The following is a 20,518-nucleotide window of genomic DNA, read 5'->3' as shown; positions in this document are numbered from 1 at the left end:
TTCTCTACATCTCTGAAAAATGAGAGCATGACTGTTTATTCAAAGTCTAACAGTGTATTAGATATTCACATGCAAAAGTCAAAGCTTAAATTGTAGTCATAAGTCATATAGGTCTTTCTGTCTCTTACTCTTTCAAAGGAGACATACAAAAGCTGAGCGACTTTTGTGAAAATATTAATTTGCTAAAATAGTTTACATGATAAAGGATACATGTAAATGTAAAAACGGACAGATTTAAAAAAGCTGGCTCCTAAGAACGTGTCACATTTTAGTAAGATCTGAACTGGGCTGAAGTTCATCAGTGAAGACAGAGGTCTCTGAGTCAATGAACAGGGACGTCCCCAGGCACATCCTTACCTCTAGCGACAGAGCTGGGTTCTCTGAGCACTAGGTGCCTGCACGCATTCTGGCTTCCCCACCGCCACTCCTGCTTAATAATTTAACAGTGACAGTAAGGCAAAAACCACTTTCCGAAAAATGTTTAGATACAAAATAATGTAAACGAATAAGTTATATTTGAAATCCCAGTATAACAAAAGCGAGGAGATGGACACTTTATACAACAGGCTCTCTTTAAAACAGAATTGTGCACAAGCGGAAGATTTCAATAAACTCCCAGAATTCACACAGTTTTGGCGTGTCTTTTTTCTCTTGTATCACTTCTTTCATGTACATTTAAGTCATACTAGGAATGCAAACTAGACTGCATACTACTTCAGTGGAAAAAAAAAAAGGTTTGATATTGTGCAATTTCCTGCCGCTATACTAAAAGTGGCAGAAATCCCTGCATTAGTTGTGTTTCAAACATGGATCTTAAGAAACACATCTCAAAAGAGGAAAAGAAGGCAAAAGTTGGCAGATATCCAGCATCTAGTATTTCCTGTGTGTCTTTTAAAAAAAAGTGTGGACAACAACAAAGTTTCATGATTAAAAATAAATACTGTTTGACTTTTGCACTGACTTGATTGGATAGATTTTTTTAAGTAAACAAAGGATTTTACAATGCTCCATACAGCCTCAAAGCCACAGTTGTTCTATTCCAGAGTCCTTCTCTGTCTCTCACTGTGTTTCAAAACCTGCCATCCGATATCCAGTTTGACTAGTTAGAACACTTCCATTTTGCCCCTGGGGTGGTGGTGGGGGGGGCGGTGGAGGGGGTGGTACACCATAATTTGCACCCATCCATGCTGATGACTGTGTCTGACTGAATGGAAGAGGAAATGAGGTTAGATAAAGCTTGCATTATATTAAGACGACAGTGAGCAATCATGTTGAGTATTTCTTGTACGTTTTCCCCAACTCCAGTACCCTGCACCACAATGTTCTAGCAACATGAATGCCTTAAGAAGTCCTTTCACACTTTCAGACTAAAGTAGTAATAACTATGCACTGTATGTGTGTTTGCTGGTTGACACGTCTTTGAATCTACAAGGTTCTACAGTTCATCAAAATGTTTCATCGCTGTTAGTTTCTAAGAGCTGTTTATTTAATCAAACTTTTTGGTGAATAAAACTTACTATCTGGATTCCAGGAAGAACTGAGATTCATTTTACTATTTTGGAAGGGCAGTCTAATTTTGTTGTATGCTTATTTTAATGTTGGTTTAATTAGTATTTTATCCCTTTTATGTATGCAACCTACCAATATTTAAAAATAATGTAACCAGTGAAGACACAAATGCTGTCTTTCAAACAAGCAAGCAACAATAATCTCTGAACATGTCAAAAATGAAACCTTAGTGCTGTAACTGTATGTATTTTCATTTTCATTACTGGCAGAGAGCCTGTATAAAACCAATACTTACTTAAATCCCTGGTTCCATGCCTGTCCATACATTCCATATGCAGGGACTTGCCAACCATTAGGCATGTACTGGCCAATCTGTTGGGCATTTCCATACCACTGGCCCCACTGCCCATAAGGTGGTGGATATCCCACTTGATTCTGCTGAAAAGGTTAATTATTATCCAAGGTTAGCATGTAACACAGGCAAAATAGCCTTGCAATTCATGCCTAACGAAGTACAGTGAAATTGTTTTAGTTCATATTAGAACCTGTACGGGTATTTCATTACAATAGATAATGACAGCCAATTTCTACCCACCTTCCTACTAACATCTTTTTTTAAAAAAATTGCTTTCAATCATGACCGATTCTACGGAGACTGCCTGGATGAGTCCCTGCAGTTTTCCTGACAAGGTTTTTTCTGGAAGTGGTTTGCCACTGCCTCCTTCCTAGGGCTGAGCCCAGCTGGCAGTCGCAGGAAACTGAACCTCTTCCGTTGTGTTGCATCCAGCAACCAGCAACCGATTCCTGTTTTCCCGTGCAAGGCGCCGCCAGCATTTTTCCTCCCACCGGGGTGAGAGTACCTATTTATCTACTCGCTTACGCTTTCGAGCTGCTAGGTGGGCAGGAGCTGAAGGCGCAAAACGGGAGCTCACCCCGCCACGCGGAGCTTGGGCTCAAACCGCTGAAGTGTCAACCATTTCTGGCTGGCAACTTCCAGCATCATTAAGCCGCTGCGCCACTGCGTCCCCTCCTACTACCATCACCAGATTATAAATGAGTAATAAAGAAAAGGGATTTGTGGCCCATCTTTCTGGAAGAAATATCTATGTAGTAGTTTTCAGATTGCTTTTTTGGGGAACAGGGAATAGCAAAAGACTCTTACCTGCTGAATTGGATTTATCATGTCTGGTGTTTCTTTGCCCCAATAGCATTTCACAACATGTCCTTCTATTGTTGTGCCATTGACTGAAACAATTGCATGTGCAGCACTTTCATGAGAATTGAACCTGTAAAGCATTCAAGGGAGTAAATCAACATAATGGGCTCTCATTAATAAGCCAGGAGATTTAAAGATCATGCAACAATTCTTCGTATTTATATAATATGAATATGCACAAGCTGTCCACAAGGAAGAGGACGCAGCTGGGAGAGTAATTTTTGAGGACAAGTTGAAAGACAGAATCTAAAGCCACAGTCTCTGCCCTGGGCTTGCACTAGAAATCAGGTGACCATCATAAATGACACATGCACAAAGTAAGCCTGAAGAACTGTCAACCACGTGCATCATGGGAATTGATTGTTCTACTCCACTGTACCCTTCCAAAGCTATGATTTTAATAGCTATAATGCCCAGATCAAATGCAAAATACTGAGTAGTTTAAGTGCAAAATATAAAAGCCTTATTTTAATGACTGCCAAGTTTATAACAGTATCTGGTCTCACTCAATGAGCTTTTAGATTACTATGAATATTTGGGAAACCTGTTTTATCTGAAAGGAAATGTCTGTGCTTCACTTTCCTTTCTACTGTCTCCAATTGTCCTCTTACTGTGCTATCCAGCTCTGTATCAATAAATCCCATTTTCTTCCCCAATCATTTTCTTCCCTCCCTCCCTTCCTGTCCGCTTCCTAGTTCTATAGATATATCTAGAACAGTGTTTCTCAACTCAGCAACTTTAAGATGTGTGGACTTCAACTCCCAGAATTCCCCAGCCATCCATCTAGAATCTGATCTAGAATAAGCAGATGCTAGATCAAGCTTAATTGGGTGACCTAAGGGACTTAATTCTGTATAATATAGTTAGTTGCTTCTAGGGCAGGGTGAAGAAAGAGATTTGCTTTTATAAAGTGATCTGGGTTCAGAGGCAACACCATTCCTTTTGCTGAAACAAGGCAGCCACATGATTTGCCCTGATGAAACCATCTGAGTGGCCTTGCTTCAGTCCAGGGCTCAGGGGAAGGCTCCTTTCAACCTACTTCCTCGTGCTGGCCAAAGTGCTTGTAGTGGTGTTTTTCAGTGGTGTTTTTCAAATTTGAAAGAGTCTGCATTAAAAACATTTTGCACGCTATACATCTGTGTCTCTGTGGGTCACTTATAAACATGAAGTCGCACGATAATATAATTGTGTGGAGAAGGACTTATGAAACTTTTAAAAACACAAATAGGTGTGTAAAGAGAAATATTTTCATACCGTACAAAGGAGTACCCTTTATCTGGGAAGACTCGAATTTCCATTATCTGCCCAAATGGAGAAAATGTCTGGCGCATTAGCTGTTCTGCAAACAAGAAGATTGAAATGACTTCAGACTGTGCACCTGAATTGTCCTTCACAAGGTCCTTCTAAATTGATGACATATCCTACCTGTCAGCCCTGAAGTTACACCGCCACAATACACAGTGCAGTTGCTTGGACTGGACTGATTTACAACATCATCATAGGAGAGCTGTTTGGCATTTGCTATATAAAAAACAAAGCTTTTACCAGTCTCTGATTTATTCACAATAAAGCAAAGATATGTAAAAATACTGGATAGTAATGAAATGCAAGAAATGACATTTGGAAGACTATTTCATAATCACGCTCCATCCTAAAGATTTACAATTATCTGTAAGTGGCATGAATTTCAGTTTCTGAAATATCTGGTTTACAATCCAAGCCAGGTAGTAATTCAAAGCCGATTCTGAAATTCTATTTAGAGAATCAAACCTACCGCCCCCTAGCCCATTAATTGGACATACTTGTCATTAGCTCAGGACAGCCCCTTTGAACTCAGAGAGGCTTGTTTCTTATAGCTGGAAATACCTAGTGTATTCTGAAAGCTAAAATACTCACATTCATATGTACTCTTTGGAGCTGGAGGTTTGCGTGTTGCCCAGTTAGTCCTGATTTGTCTTCCACCAAGCCACTGTCCCCCCATTTGCTGAATTGCATTTTCTGCATCCTATTCAGGTCCAGAAAAAAATATCTTTAAAAAACCCTTCGGATAATACTACATCACAGTACAATCCTTGTCTGTCATAAACATTTATTAAAGTATCACATCTAAAGAATTAAAACCTCTTCTTTAAATTTACAAAGTGGAATCAAATTATATCACTCTGATTTACAAAGGACTTATTTGTGACTAACCATTATCCACAACATTTCCCAGATACTTTAAGAACTTTATCGGAAAAATAATTTGTTAACAGATGAAGACTGACTTAAGATTATGCCTCTTTTCTGAAAAGAGCAGTATCTATTTAAAAAAACAATCTGAATGTATAGGCATTGTGAAGTGAAATTCTATGAAATGCAGGCAATTTGGTGTTAAATTGTAGAAGACAAAGATAAGATTGTTCATTACTTCCAAAACCAAACAAAGGTAAGTGTTGCAATTGCCCTATTGTTTTGTGCCTGGACTGACCGACTGACCGACCGACCGTCCGTCCGTCCATCCATCCATCCATCCTGTGCACACTACAGGCACAGACACATTTATCCACAACATTCATTTAAGTCTAAACAAATAATGTGGGGAAATGTATGTTAGGCCTACATGAGGTGACTCTGATTTGCTCCAGTGAAGTGGCTTCTCTTTACATTCTCCAGTAGCACTTGCCAAAGACAGAACTGGATTCTGGGCAACTGAGGAGATCCTGCGAAGTGAAGGGGCCAAGTTGCTTCACAAAGCAGCTTTGAGGGAGTGCTTTACTCAAGCCACACTGCTAACAATCCATCAATCAGAATGGTGGTAAACAGATGGGGGTGGATTATCTTTCATGTAAATAAATAAATAAAACCGGGTATGGGGCAAATGATATTCTGTCCCTCCCCGGCCTTATTTCACTGCACCCCATAGCTTTAATCCATTATTCTTCCTTGGACAACTCAGTTCAAGAACCGAAACTGCCTAAGAGGAGCCAAACACAACAATGTAAGCAAACACCCAATTTGCCTGAAGAGTGCCCTGCCCACATTTTTCTTTACAAATGGTGCAAAGTTTTACCTACACATGCCCTAAGTATCACCTGTCTGTTAAACGGATCACTCAACATGCAGAGTTCATTACAGTCTCTATCTCAACCTCACAGCTTCACTGAGAACACCATTCCCAAAATGGAGCTTAAACACTAAGTTGATGTCTTGTACTAAAGTGAGATCAGAAGAAAGCCTGCTTTTCATATACTTCAGGGGGTGAATGAATTAGGATGGTCACAATAAAATGTTATAGTCTTGTGAAATTAGAGCAACTGAAAAGGTACAATGCCATAACTGTACTGCTGAAAAATCACTTAGTACGTCTGTTAATCATCTTTTCAGGTTCTGGATTATTGGTAACACAGTGCAGTTTACTACCATAAACTCTCTGAAATAAACCACATCTAACTATTTTAGCATTTCATGTTATTGCACAATCAGATTCCCTGAAACGCCTTTGGTGGTGGTTGCTGGATAGATTTGACTAGCTGTGCGTTGGAGCAAAGACATCAAATAAAATGCAGTAACTCACCCATTTATTGAAGAAAGAGACAAAGCCATATCCTTTCGACTTTCCTGTTGCCATGTCCTTAACGACGCGGGCATCCCTAAAAAGGAAAGAGAAAGCCAGATAAGCATCAACCGAACAGAACGCAAGTCAAAACGTCTCACACGCAGCTCATTTCTCATGTTTCTCCTTTAATAAAACGAACTTCTTAAATGCACCAGCAATATACAGTCAAAGCAATTCTCCCTTTTACTAAAGTCTATTCACGATAGCAAAAATTAAACTTAATTCTGTAAACATGCAAAATCAATAGCTTTAAAAACAACTATTTTACAGTCGTTGGTTCACAGTTCAATGCTCTTATATACTGTTAAAAACACTACGCATGGTCAAAGCAGCTATTCAAAGGAATAACTGAGGGCATGTAGCTGACTAGCATATTAGCAACAGGCTCTCTTGAACCATGCAATTTATAAACTTACTATTGGCCAACACATTCTACCTACTTATTAGAAATAGAAAATAGAAAAAATGAAAAAATAGGAATTAAAAGGCATACGTCGCCTGTTAACTGAATTCTTTAATTTTCTCAGGTCAATTCGTTACCCCCTTTTTGGACTTGGGCAGCTGTAAATTTTGAGAAATTGACATTTTCAGAAATGGTTGCATTATGGAAGAAAATAAACACTAACATGTTTTTTTTAAACTATACACTATTAAATAATCTTTTAAAAACTGCATTCGTAATTAACAATCATACAGGACTGATTGAAAACTACAAAGTATATAAAGTAAAAATTTATAAAAGTAAATAGAAAAACTACAACGTTTGTCCACTGTGAACTGTAGCTTGCAGTTAGCCATGGCAATGCTGTCCATTCTTCAGAGACATTCTGCAAAATAACCAGAGCCCTATTATTTGAGATTGAGTTAAAAAAGACAAAGACCCAGCTACAATAGCTAAACCCCACTGGTGGAAATGCCATTTTTATTAATCAAAGGCATCTCAGATAATTTATGCATTAAGGGCGCACTATCGAGAATGCTTAGACACGCAGGCCAGCTTTCCCCTCCCCAACCCACATGATTTAGGCACTTGACACACACAGACACACAATCACAGAATAAAGCCAGGGAGAAGGCCATGCAGGGTCCCCGAAAGACACAGCCCCATACACTAACACTAGAAGAGGTTTCATGTGATGCCAAATCGTCCTCCAAAGAATTTCTAGAGACATTCAGTATCTACCTTAAGGTACTTAAGATACAGGGAAGGAGCTAAGGAATTGGAAAATCACTGAAACAGCCAACTAGATGTCAAGAACATTAAAGATATTACTCTATAAGAAAGAAAATAACCGAATAATGCCAAAGAAATGGATATTTGCCTCAGAACTTTTAGTCATCTAAATTAGAGTGGGGAACAATTAATTTCATAATGACATGAATGATTCTCTGTACTTAACTCTTAATTATTATTTTTAAAAATAAGAATCCAAACCACAAACACATGGACATGCCAATCAAACCCTCATGGGATAAATGCATTTACACAGAAGTATATATATCAATTTGTTCTAATTATACATTAATGTTCATACAAATACTGAATTATTCAAATCAATACCTCCTTCTGGAACAACCAGTAAACTATCAGAAATTATTTTCACCCAGAAATTAAAAGCCACCCCTCAAGAGAATAAAATACTGTTTCTAACATTTTTGATATACTAAATATGTAGCATTACAATTCAGCTATTAAAAGTAACAAGTGAAGTACATTTTCTTCTACTTTCTGAATTAGATAAAGGAAGTGTGAAAGGCTGGATGCTGGCTATGCTTGAAAGTTTTTATTCCTAAATATATTCTGATGTTCCTTCTTTCTCTTCACGTCTCCTTCAGTGGTTAAGGAAGGATCAAGAGTTTGGGCTGTTAATGCAATACAAGCACACCAATACACACTCTACTACCCCTGGTTAGGACTAGCACTGGCATGCTGCCAGGGTAGTTCTGGGCCACAAGCTAGTGGGGCAGGAGAGGTCTTGGATTTCGAGAAGGTATGTGTGGAGGCTCTTTAGCTCCCAATATGTATGCTGCCCTTCCTACCTCATGGCCGACACACTCATTTTAATGCATAAATCAGTCAACTCTCAACACAGCTATTCAGAATCACTTAGAATGAAGCCCACTGGGCTGCATAGCAGACAGGCCTTCACCTTCAAGCACTTGAATGCAGACTTACATCACTGGATTAGCAGAACTTTAAGTTAACTCTTGTCAGTAGATTACAATTTTATCAAATTAAAAAAGAGAGCTGCTATGATTGCGGAAATTTAAAGTTAAATGCTAACCTTGGGCAAATCTTAACTTGCTCTGGAATGTGTTCTAGGCCCTCAACTGGCAAGTCCACAAACTGAGCCATCATCAAGTTCTATATATCCTTGTATTCTTAGCCTGCTGTGTAAACCCAACCACTGTGGTTTGTGAACGCTGGTTTCTGGCTTAGCATGCTGTGTGAAGCAATCTCTAGAAACACTTTGCACCACTTACATCAAAAGCAATTGCCACCTTGAAAATCTCAGGTCTCAAAAGAATAAAATGCATGTCCAGCAGATGCTAGAACAGACACCTGAATGAGGAAGAACTTAAGGGCAGCAATTGTAGATTCACTTATTCATCTTCTTTCTGTCTTGTAGGCAGAATCAAAACAAAATATTACAACTATTTCCAAAACAAGGACAGACCATCTTTTTCAGTACTACGGGCTATAGGGACTTCCACAAAAGTACTTTTTAAAGGCCGACAAACATAACTGTGGGGGGATAGAGAGGGAATGCACTCCCCCTCCTCCATTCCATGGGCTCCCCATGTTGAAGAGGAACTATAACCACATGCAACTGAATGTGGTTAGTCTTCATGAGAGTGGCAATTCTGTACAGCTGTTATCTGGGGTTAGTTCTGTACCACGTTCAGGGAGGCAGAGGGGTGGGATTGGAGCACACATGCCCATCACTTCTCTTCATTTACATTAGCGGTAGATCACTGAAAGGGGTCATGAATCTGATACTTCAACTGCAGCTGATAAACAAATAACAAATTTTATACTGTGCATTCAATGCATTATAGAATAAATGTTAAAAGTTCTTACCCTTAAACAAAAACTGAAGCGACTTTTAGCTTATACATCTCAGAAGAATGTCTACACTTTCTCAAAACAAATCAGAGCCTACAATCAAGTTTTAAAATTTTTTAACATGGTACCCCTTGGCATGCACCAGGATTACTGCTACTTAATTGAAAAATAAAAATACTCTCATTTTTTTTCAGAATATGTAGTATATTATTGTATTGTATTGTAGTTATTCTTAATTGGATTCTGTACAGTTTTATATTTGTTTTTTCATTAACACGGCTTTTTATGTATTGTTTGTTAGTTGCCCAGAGTTATTTGTTTAAGATTGGCAGCCATATACAATGGAAGCTCTCATGATGTAAAGAAAAGGAGCACAAGCCTCAGCTTAGTGCCTTGTTTGGAACAATTCTTGTTCGGGGTAGGGGGTGGAGAGACAGAGAGGCAAAGACAGAAGGGGAACATCTTGCAAATTTAGAGGGGTGGAAGGAAGAACGTCACCAATCTGCTTTCTGGAAAAAGGGTGGCCACGTTCACCACAGCAGCTATTTTGAGAGAGCGCCCATAAGAAACTCCCAACATTCCCAAAGCCGCAGATGGTTGGGGATCTTTAATACTAAGCAGTCCTGCAGCCACAGCATCTCGCAGCTATCGATTCTGCTAGGCCCAAGACGAGAGAGGGCTGTCACAGAGTCTAACAATGGTACAGAAAGACATTTCTAGGGATGAGAAAAAACAGCCTCATTCTTTCTTTCACTGGCCTAGAAGAGGTCATAGATCCGACTTTTGTTTGATGGGACCTTCATGAACACATAATGCTGGAACACGTGCACTAGCAAGAGGCCCTGGGAAGGGAAGCATTTGCTGATCTTCCCCAATGCTTTGTGGGCAAGGATAGACAGCCTCTTTTCATCACCCATACAAAATGGATGGCTAAATCCTGTCTTAACTAGGCTGGGAGGATGTACATCATGTGAACAGCTGAACTCAACTCAGCAGGCTTAGAGAGTGTTCGTTTTTGCTCAAAACAGCCTCTAAGTTATCTGAGGCTGAAGTAGTCTCTTCAAGTGTGCTGCACCATGCAAATGGGGACAAGAGAGTAAACTCTCTCATCCTGCTCCCAGCAGAGACAAGCTGCTCTAGGAATTCCATCTCCCCATTTTCCACTTTACTCATTATTGCTCATGCCTCATATGATGAAACGGGCAAAAAGGGGGATGTGCCCCCCTAACTTTATCTGTACTAACGCTAATCCCAAGTGGGCCATCACTGATTTTTACATTTTTATTTTAAAAACTTTTTTTTAAGCTGCAAGAAATGAAAGATTCCCAGACAACTGTATAGCAGCTGAGAGGTGACTTCTCCCAAGCTGACTGGGACCTATGTGATTACGTGCTGCTAGTGCAGAGGGACTGAGCATTTCCCTGGCCAACTATGCTGTGCAGGCACAGGCAATGTGATTAGCATACCAGACAACTTGTCCTTGGCTTTATAAGTCCTGAAAATAGCTAATTTGAGTGTGGTTGATTCAAGGTTTGCAACAGTACGAAATAACTGGAAGAACACTCTTACACAGGAATAAGCAAGAGACACACTCGTCTTCCTCGTGTCTCAGCAGGTCTGCACAAGACATTCTACATTAACTTCTATGCAGGTTTTCAAGCTACTATTATTGTTATTCAACCATTGGTGAATACTCAAATCAGATTAACTAAACTACAAATACATCGTTATCATGTCACTCTACCTTAACTGGACATCCTTACGAACAGCAGCAGTAAAGTCTTAAATAAAATACATGTTTCTCTGTAGAAACAGCAAGTTGGTTCTCTGATCTGTTATGCACACTTTCCAAACTACAAGGGCAACTGATATGCACTACACTGAAGAACAATTTCTAGTTTATTTTATTTAATATAGCACCCATTTCACAAAAAGCCAAAATCTTGCAGGCCATATCTTCTATGAAACCTGATCAATTTTAAAGCTGCTTCAATGAGACTATACAATGCCTCAGAAGACACTCAGAGACCATACTTATCATGAGAATCCATTCTAGAAAGTGTACTAAATTATAAGTAATTGAACACAAATTTTAAAATATTATACATCTTGAAAAATGTACTTATCTTCTAAAATACTAGATATACACAATAAAACTAACTGGATTATTTGATAATTTGAATAAGTACAAAAAGATACTCTTTAGAGAATATAAATTAATATGTCAACACTCTATTCACTACATTCAACTGAACACTTGATTGCCCCCAGTATCTGACATGACATTACTTACGATATTCTTCCAAATGGTGCAAAAGCTGCTTTTATATCTTCAGTTGTAATTTCTGGGCTGAGGTCTCCAACAAAGACATGGAAGTGGTCTTATCAAGAAAAGAAAAAAATGTACAAGTTTGCAGAGTGTTCGTAGAAGTACAGGTGATGGTAATTTTAAAAATCTTGTACTGATTTCCAGACAAGTGGAAACTACATGAAAACTAGATTTTTTTTAACCTATCGGATAACAAAATACAACATTGTTTATTATATATCCATCAGCAGACATGGCAGTACACAAGTATAGAAAGTTACATAAAACTAACATTTATTGTTTTATATTATCTGTAATTATTCATATCAGAAAATGCATTACCATGAGAACTATGCTCATCTAGCTAGAAGCCAGAACAAAAATATATTGTAGCTTTATTTCGTAATTCTAGCATTATCTTATTTATTTTTATGATTTAAAAAAGCTACTGCATCTACTGGTTCTGTGAGCAAGAGAGTAAGATTTACACAAACCAGTTATGGAGAACCTAAGTAACATATAGCTCAATCTTAGTCATATTTTGTGAAGAACAGTCAAAAAGATACCTTGCATTGCAACAGTTTGATGTTAAAGTATTTGACAGTTTTCTGAAAAGCCAACAGTTTTGGTTGCCCAGCCTTTACACCATGTGAATCCATGTGAATTCAAAGTATGTGAAATCCATGAGCAAGTGAACTAAGACTGAAGGCAACAGAACGGAAAGAGTAATCCCTTCATAATTTAGGTTAGATCCATTTACATAAGAACTGGCGAAACACAGGTGTCATATCTAAGGAGGTTCTTCATAGTCACACAAAGCCCACTTCAATTATCCGCACCTCTAACAAGTTTCAAGGCACACCTGGCGCTGCAACAGCACCACCTTGGCAAGAATCCCTTTACATCCTCCCCAAAGTTCTCAGAGTGCTCAGGCCAGGTAAGTAGCGAGGCAGCCCCTGGGTTGCCGGGCAACAGGAGGGAAGAAGGATCCAATTGGAGGAGCAACTGGTACACCACAAGAAGTGTGGTGGTGCAGCGCGGGCGGCAGCCTTCCCCTCGCGGCGGGGACAACAAGAGCCTAATGGGGTCACAGGGCTTACAAGTCGGCAACAGTCCACATCCTGATCCATCTGAGAGAGGAAGAGGAGGCAGAAAGCTTGCGACAACATAATCACCCCCCCAATAGCTTCAGGCGGTTAGTGAATAGATACCCCTGAGAGATTTCATTTTATGTTTAAGAAGATACAATTACCTTGTGAACGCAGTGTGTTGACAACGGTACTACCTGATGACAAAGATTAGATTTGTTCTTAAGTTTATTAACACAAACACATTAAATAATATCTTAGGATAATGATCAAAATAATAGGGCAAATATTTGCATGATGCTTATTGCTTAACATTAAAAACACTTTTGTGCAAATAAAGAGTAATTACTCAGAATAGGAAGGGACTTACTGCTGGTATCTTTCTTCTGGCTGCTGGGGGTTGTTGCCCAGTTCACTTTGACCTCCTAGAAATAATATTTACTAGAATTATATCCAGGAAAGTTAGAACAAAGATTAATATAATCTGCAATATTTTCAGGGATTTAACAGATCAATGGGGTGGAGGGGGGAGGGAGGAACCATTGTTCCTGAATGTCAGGGGACTTGCAAATCACACCATTCATGGCAATTTATGTCATCCGCGTTACGCCATCATTATAAAAATGACATAAGACACTGCAAATATTATTAAATTAACATAAATTTAACTGACTCATCTGGACTACTTCAGAAGCAACTGACTTGTCCACTACTTCGGGGAAAAGCCCAGGCAAAAATTTCACCCACGGCATCCAAAGGCTGCTAAACAGGCATCCATTATATTGAGGTTTTGCAGTATTTAAAACATTATTCTGCCATATTTAGCAATTGCTTGGTTTATCAGAAACAACAAGACTTTCACACAAATGAAGCTGAATAGCAAGTAACTTTAAATAAACTAAGGTTTTCGAAGGGAATAACACCCATGGTAGTATACTATGAGATAAAAGAATCTTGCAACATCTCTAAGACTAGCACATTTATTATGGCACAGTCTTTTGCTAGTTTTTAATGTCATGTGTCTCTTTTAATCTTATGTTTCATTTTGCTAGCACAATTAAAGGGTTTTATAGCCTTTCCCCAAGTTTTCATTTGTGAAGTCATCATGCAGCTTTAGCTTAAAATGTTATTTAAGAACTCAGTTCAATTCTACAATGTACAAAGCTCAAACAGGATAAAACTTTACCTTTAGATTTTCTTCTTTTTTAAAAATATGTTTTCATCCATCTATTTAAAGCCACAGTTCTGCTCCATGTCCCCTTTAGACCTGAGAGCTTACCTTACCCATTATCTTCCGTCCATTCATTGCCGCTAAAGCTGCGGCTGCGTGACGATGTTCATAGAATTCCACAAAACAGTATGGATCATTTCCAGCCGTCTGCTTAAACAGAGGAGGAAAAACAGTCATGGCTGTCCCTCTTAACCTCTGTGATGGTTTTGGTCAAAGGATATTAAAGGTACAGTCTAACCATACTAAAACATCAACACAGAAGTGAATTTTTATACCAAAAGAAAGTATTCAAACATAACTGTTTTAGATCTCTTAAATTATAGATGTATTATTTTTTAAGGGCCAAGGTAAACTAAAAGTGCAATACTATACAGCCCTACTAAACTTGATTGATATTTTTGAACAGGCACATGTTCCTTTTATATTTTCTACTTAGTTCTTTGTTAATCTTATTTTATCTTTTCCTTCAACAGGACTACTTTATTTCCAAATGATTCCATGAGCCTTTGAAAATAATTTTTAGAGGAATAATCCTCACCACGATTAGCTAATGCTATAGGCGGCACAGTAACTAAAGCCATTTACCTAGTCTATTTCTTTTCTGTCTTACTATGTGAATTCTGGTGTTGACTATGGCAATGGAAGATTGCAGCCTGCAATTTAAGAGCATAAATTAACAAACAAAAGAAAGAAAAATAGGTAGGTTGTGTGTTTGTGAAACTGAGTGAAAGTGGAAGGACATAATGGGTCTAAATGAAAATGTTCTGATCTCATGGAGTTGGCAAATAGATGTAGGGTGAAGTAAAGGTCAAGATTTAATTATAAAGGAAAAGATTGCAACGTCAGAAACTATTCTTAGTGTCAACTAGATTGCTATTTGTGCATATGAAAATAGGAATTCACAGATTTGCCAGTATTGTGTGTTACACTCCAGTGAGTAGAGATAACAGACAAACCTGAGATGAATTTCGGGAAAAAATGTGCCACATCCTGAATGAATGTTATCCAAGTGGAAAAAAATATTCTGCTAGGTGACATGAATAGATGGTTGGGAAAAGAGGATAGAGCACAGAAAAAGCGATCAAGCTATTCAGAGATCCAAGAATCAATGAGAATGGTGAGTGTGCAGTCAGTACCTGCTTAGAAAAAGGCCTGTTTGTTTAATCATTCATTTATTCATTGGTACACACTGTAAAGGAATGAATATAAATCTAAGAATATGATTGATATGCTTATTTATGATGAAAGACTAATGAAAGACATGATGAGAGATTCTGAATATGACATAATTTTTTGCTAGTCTCAAAAGTCTACCTTGGGTGAAAAATGGAGTTGAAAGAAATAACAATGAAAGTAGAACAACTGCAGGAACAGAAAGTACAAATCCTCTATGAAAAAATATTAGAAGATAAATTAATATTCCGCAGAATTAACTGAAAGTAAAGGTAAGGAAAGAAGATCTGGAAGCTGCTTGGAACAGAGTGAAACTTATATTAAAAATTGCCACAGAAGTGTTTGGAGCTGTGCTGATGGGAAGTTTAAAAAAGGATGTTGAGTGGAATGAAGTAAAAGCAGCTGTGAATAACAAAAAATGCATGTAAGAGAATATTACTGCAAAAAAGGAGAGAAAAAAATAGTTGTAAAGAATGTAATTAAAGAAATACAGAACAGTTTCAAAAGAAATAAAATATTGTTTTGGAAATGGCACGATGGCTTTTTAATGCATATATGGACAAATGTATGAGGAATGTTTATGTGTCATTAGAAATACTTTGATTAGAGGTATAAATATGTGTTAACCTTTGTATGCAGATGATGCCATCTTACTGGCTTAGAACCTGAATGATTTGTAGCAAGTATTAGAATGTACAATCTAAGGAGCATGGATCTGAAAATTAATGTTCTGAGAACCAAGACAATTGCATTTGAAACAGAAAATGCAAAGAATAGCTACAAATTGTATAAAAACTACAACCAGCAGATAAGTCTATGTACATCGGTAGAATGTTTGCTAAAGATGGAGAAAGGTTAGGGGCTTGTGAGATGGGCGGTGACCAAATTTGTAAGTAAGTAAGTAAGTACGTACGTACGTAAATAAAAAAATAAAATAAAATAAATAAATAAAGGGCTGGAGTAGCATTTATATTATGCAAGTGTTGGTAGAAAGACAGTAGATGTGATCTGCCGTGAAAAGGTTTGTCCAAATACATGAAAATGGCTACGTACATTGTGTGTTTCTGCCAGCTCAGTATATGGTAGTGAGAGTTGGGTATGACAGAAGAAACATAATATTACATTGAATTTAGTAGGTATAAATTACTTAAGGAATGCGTGTGTAGCAAAACAAGAAGAGACAGAGTCAAGAATGGATGGATGCTGAATGAATATGGATTAAATACAAAACAGAAGGAGCCATATAAAAGTAGCGTGTTGAGGTGGTTTTGTCATATAGGAAAAATTAATGAGGATCAAGTGATTAAAAACAATACATGAAAAATGAATGGGCAGAGAGCAACCAAAAGTCCTAAACAGTTAATGAGATTCTGGGGAAAAAAAAAGATAAATTTAAAAAGCAAATAGCAATGTATGTGGTGGAATCGGGGAGGGGGGATTGAAAGAATAAAAAGGTACAAAGTACTATAATTAATGGTTTAATGTAAACTAGGCTTAGCTATATTTATTTTCTTATGTGTTAAATTTTTCTTACTATTTCTTAATTACATTCTGTATTTACAAACTGTTGCTCATCCCAAAGGGAATAGCTCCGTTGGTATATATGTATTTTTTCCTATACTTTTAGACTGAACAATAACCAAATTCTATGCATATGAAAAACTCACATCTATTATCAACTTACATCCATTATCATTTTGCAATTTTTGCATGGTCCAATCTGACTGAACAGCTGGAGAATTAGGGCTTCAGTAACATCTCTTGACAGATTCCCCACATACCTGTAAAACATACACATTAAAGCTTGTAAGTCTTCCATAACAAAAGGGAAGGAACAACTGCATTGTCCCACAGCTTACTAATAATTAAAACATCTATTCATAGGAATGGGATGTTTAGAAGTCAGTGAGAAGGAAACCAAAGAACTCTCTGGCTTCTGATTTGAAAATTCAGATTGAGCAAAGATAGCAAACTAAAAACTAACAGCAGTAATGAAGTCTGTGGAAATAAATCCTTATATTATATATAAATCAGTACTATTTTTCCACAAAGTATCCACATTATGAGCATTTATCTTTAAGATATTAGTTTCCCTTTTTCAATTTGAATTTCTTTTGCTCTGTATTTATGCAGTTGCCACTATTAACCATTAACTCCTTCCTTTATCAAAGCTGTCATTTCCCTGATTTGAACTCTTCAAATAAAGGACAATGGAAAAACTGTACTTGATGGCCTCTGTGAACTTAAATTTTGGTTGCACAATTACTTCTCACAAGTTTATTAATACGTTTGCCTTATTTTTAACACTCCCCAGAAACAATTCCACCTTAGTTACTACTTATGTATGAATGGAAAAATATGAAATTATCCCAAGTATGAAGGCTCATTTCTAGATCAACAATCCACTGGTACTGCTGGGCACAGCTTTGGTTCTAGAGGGCCAGGCTACAACTGAGCCTCAGAGTATATTTTCCAAGCTTTCCCTTACAAGCTTTCATTGCTACAATACTAGCATCTCCTGTTCAAAGACATGGAATTGGTTATTGTTTTTCATGCTTTGTGGCCTGTAGATGACTCCGTTGAAATATATTCAACATGAGGTATGAAAAGCTACTCAGTGCAAAATGTACCAGCTGTTTTAAAAGCTGCTCCACAGGCTACAGATGATTCCATACCCAGTTAATACTGGTTTAATAATGCCTTGTGGCTGGATTCTAATACCTCCTTCTCAAATGAGCCTTTGCCTGGTAACAAGGAAATACTGAGGCTATGCCAAAAGAAGAAGAAGGGATAATAATCATATGTAAAAGTTAAGCTCATAGGTCTGAAGCTTTATGAAGAAGCTAGAAAGGCCTTTCACAGACAGGTCAATTTTTTTAGTTGTTATTCTAAGCTCTATGCCCAGTAATTGATTAAACAGCAAAGTTTATATTTGGTAGTTTGTTTTAAACTAATGTACATTATAACTTTAATTTGTAAATTATCCTTGAAGTGAAAAATATGTTAAAAGTATTAATAAGTTTGACTAGTAGTGTGTGTGTGTATCGCCTCATCTAGCTACAGCAATCCACATGATCCCAGAGTTATTCCAGATGTCCTCAGTTTCAGTTCACATAACACCCCAGCTAACATAGTTATTGGCCATCCTGGTTGAGAGACTGTGAGGCAGAAGTTCAAGACTGCCAGGGGGTATCAGGTTAGCAAAGGCTATCCAAAAGAGACCAGAACTCATACAATATTGAGATTTTTAAAATTTTCAGACAATAAATATTAATTGTTGAATCCCTGATATGTTAATGTGTTACCCATTTAATTATTTCCAGATACAATGACTAATTAATGCTAAATTGTTATTAACTCTGCAAATGATGCTTGAATGAAGTAGCCCAAAGTAATTGAGAAAACTAATAATAAGCATAAGGAACAACAATGCAAATGGTCAATAAGGTCATTTGTGTTCAGTATCTTTAACATGAGAAAGTTCAGGATTGAAACGTATTTTCTGTCTGAGAGTTTATGAGGGGCACCTTTGCATTAATGCATACCATATGCTTCCACATCTACCAAAATATTGTAAAAAATACTGAAAATTCATAATTTAAAAAACAAAATATGAATATACAACAGAATTAGCATAGAAAAACAGCGGGACAGAAGGCAGTATAAGCAAAGAAAAACATTTTAAAGCCTCGAATATGAAATAGCATAAGCAAGGAATCACCAACAGAATAAAATCAAGGCACTGGATAGTTTGACAGCCCCAGAAAAATAAAACAGCCAGTTTAGGTGAGACTTTGATGAAGCCTTTTGGTGGGTGACCTTTCTCAGTTCAGAAGATGGGAAACATCCAGAGAAGGACAGGTAAACATTCCCCCAACTATGCAAGCAGGATCATGCAGAAGGAAGCTGCGGGGATCTCGCTGCAGGATGTACCCAACTCGACAAAATAAGAACCAGGCAGAAGAAAGAGACAACAGGCGAAAAAGGTGCATGTGGTTTGTTTTTCGCTTTAGTGGCTGGCATCTCCTTCGGAAACAGTACATTGGGCTCCCTGTAGGTTCTGCGAAGCCTCAACCAAAACGCAGTATAACCCCAGCCTGGGTAAATGTGATTCCTCCGAGACAGACACGTATCCAAAATGCCCCGAATTCATAATTCAACGGTTGGACGAGGGCAGAGGAGGAGGAGGAGGAGGACATTCCCTCGGCAGGGCGGGCAGCCGAACACTCGCCCGGGACCCTTTTCCTGGGGCAGGACCGGTTACAAGGGAGATTCGGGCCAGGAAAGGCGGGCGGGGGGTTGGGAACGATCAGGAAACGGAAAAAAAAACCCTCAAGCGCGGCTGTGAATTCAAAATTTTCGCCGGTGCAAAGGTTTAAAACCGCAGGCGAGGCACGACCAGGACGGCCCCCCCTGCCGAAAAGCGTGCCACCACATTAATTTTTTATCCCGCCTTTTTTCATACACGCGCACACACACGTATACGTATATATAAATATATATGTCAACTCAAGGCGGCGAAGATACCTAATACTCCTGCCTATTTCCCCCGCAACGACAACCCTGCGAGGTGGGCTGGGTTCCTCTCAATTAGCTCTCCGCGCAGGGCCCCGCTCCAAATCAGCTCTCGCAGCGGCCTCGCGGGGCGGCAGACCCAGCCCGGGAGGCCGCGGCCCAAACCCGCGCTCCGCGACGGGCCTCCCGAACGGGCCTGGGGCGACGGCTCGCCCGCTGAGGGAGGCCGCGGGAAGCCGAGGCCTCTCTGGGGAGCCCGCGCTGGCCTGGCGGCGGGAAGGCGCGAGAACAACGTGGCCGGGCCCTCCCCTTGCGCGCACGGGGCTCCCGGGCGACTCACAGCGTCTTCGGCATCTCGTCCTCCATGGCGGCGGGGGCGGCGGCGGCGCCTCGGCCGCACCGGTCAGGCGTGGGCGACCCGCGGGCCGAGTCCGCGAGGCAGGGAGGCGGCCCTCACGTAGGCCCGACGGACAACGAACCCGCCGCCCGTCCTCCCAAGATGGCGCTGCTGGGCGGAGAGGCCCGGCCGGCCGACGGAAAGGCACCTCCACGCATGCGCCACGTCTCCCGCCAGCGCACTCGCACGAGAGGAAGCCCCGCCTCCCCGGGGGCTCACCCAATCCCGCCTCCCCTCGAGGCGTCCTTTCGGATGGGTGGGTCTCGCGAGACCTCTCCGGAGCGCGTGCGCAGTGGTGCTGTTGTACAGTTCGCAACCGTGCTCGGCTTCGTCTGCTTCTTGTAAAAGAAAATAATAGAATCAAGTCAGGGTTTAGGGAAGTATGCATATTTTATGGCGGGCGCCAAAAAACGGGG

At 39.3% G+C, this 20,518-nt stretch overlaps 1 protein-coding gene across 9 annotated transcripts; it reads right to left on the bottom strand.

The window, feature by feature from the left end:
• Positions 1-20,262, bottom strand: TIA1 (TIA1 cytotoxic granule associated RNA binding protein). Of its 9 annotated transcripts, none has more exons than XM_088151921.1 (13): positions 20,046-20,255; positions 16,875-16,971; positions 14,066-14,167; positions 13,157-13,211; positions 12,951-12,983; positions 11,684-11,771; positions 6,282-6,357; positions 4,622-4,730; positions 4,151-4,246; positions 3,980-4,064; positions 2,672-2,795; positions 1,805-1,944; positions 1-1,204 (listed from the first exon to the last, which is right to left on the bottom strand). In XM_088151921.1, exons 1-13 carry the CDS (start codon positions 20,069-20,071, stop codon positions 1,060-1,062), a joined length of 1,176 nt encoding a protein of 391 aa, XP_088008047.1. In that variant the 5' UTR covers positions 20,072-20,255; the 3' UTR covers positions 1-1,059. The 9 variants fall into 9 exon arrangements, with proteins under 9 accessions (XP_088008047.1, XP_088008048.1, XP_088008045.1 ...); XM_088151922.1 differs by having other exon boundaries at positions 14,066-14,164; XM_088151919.1 differs by having other exon boundaries at positions 1,805-1,947; positions 20,046-20,254.
• Between the last annotated feature and the right edge of the window lie 256 nt (positions 20,263-20,518).

Source organism: Python bivittatus, unplaced genomic scaffold, assembly GCF_059951505.1.
Source record: "Python bivittatus isolate LINGU-HERP-01145 unplaced genomic scaffold, Pbiv_v1 ctg000680_np1212, whole genome shotgun sequence".
Taxonomy (NCBI): Eukaryota; Metazoa; Chordata; class Lepidosauria; order Squamata; family Pythonidae; genus Python; species Python bivittatus.
Note: the sequence above shows the minus strand (reverse complement) of the source record. Positions and strands in the feature narration are given on the sequence as shown.

What these genes read in the sequence shown, in the direction of transcription:
- TIA1 (XM_088151919.1), bottom strand. Translation starts at nt 20,071, where the DNA reads ATGGAGGACGAGATGCCGAAGACGCT. An exon ending in GCACCATTTGGAAGAATATC is followed by an intron (nt 6,358 to 11,683) that starts GTAAGTAATGTC and finishes TTTCCTTTTTAG; the next exon opens with GGATGCCCGCGTCGTTAAGG. An exon ending in TGTAACTTCAGGGCTGACAG is followed by an intron (nt 4,065 to 4,150) that starts GTAGGATATGTC and finishes TCTTGTTTGCAG; the next exon opens with AACAGCTAATGCGCCAGACA.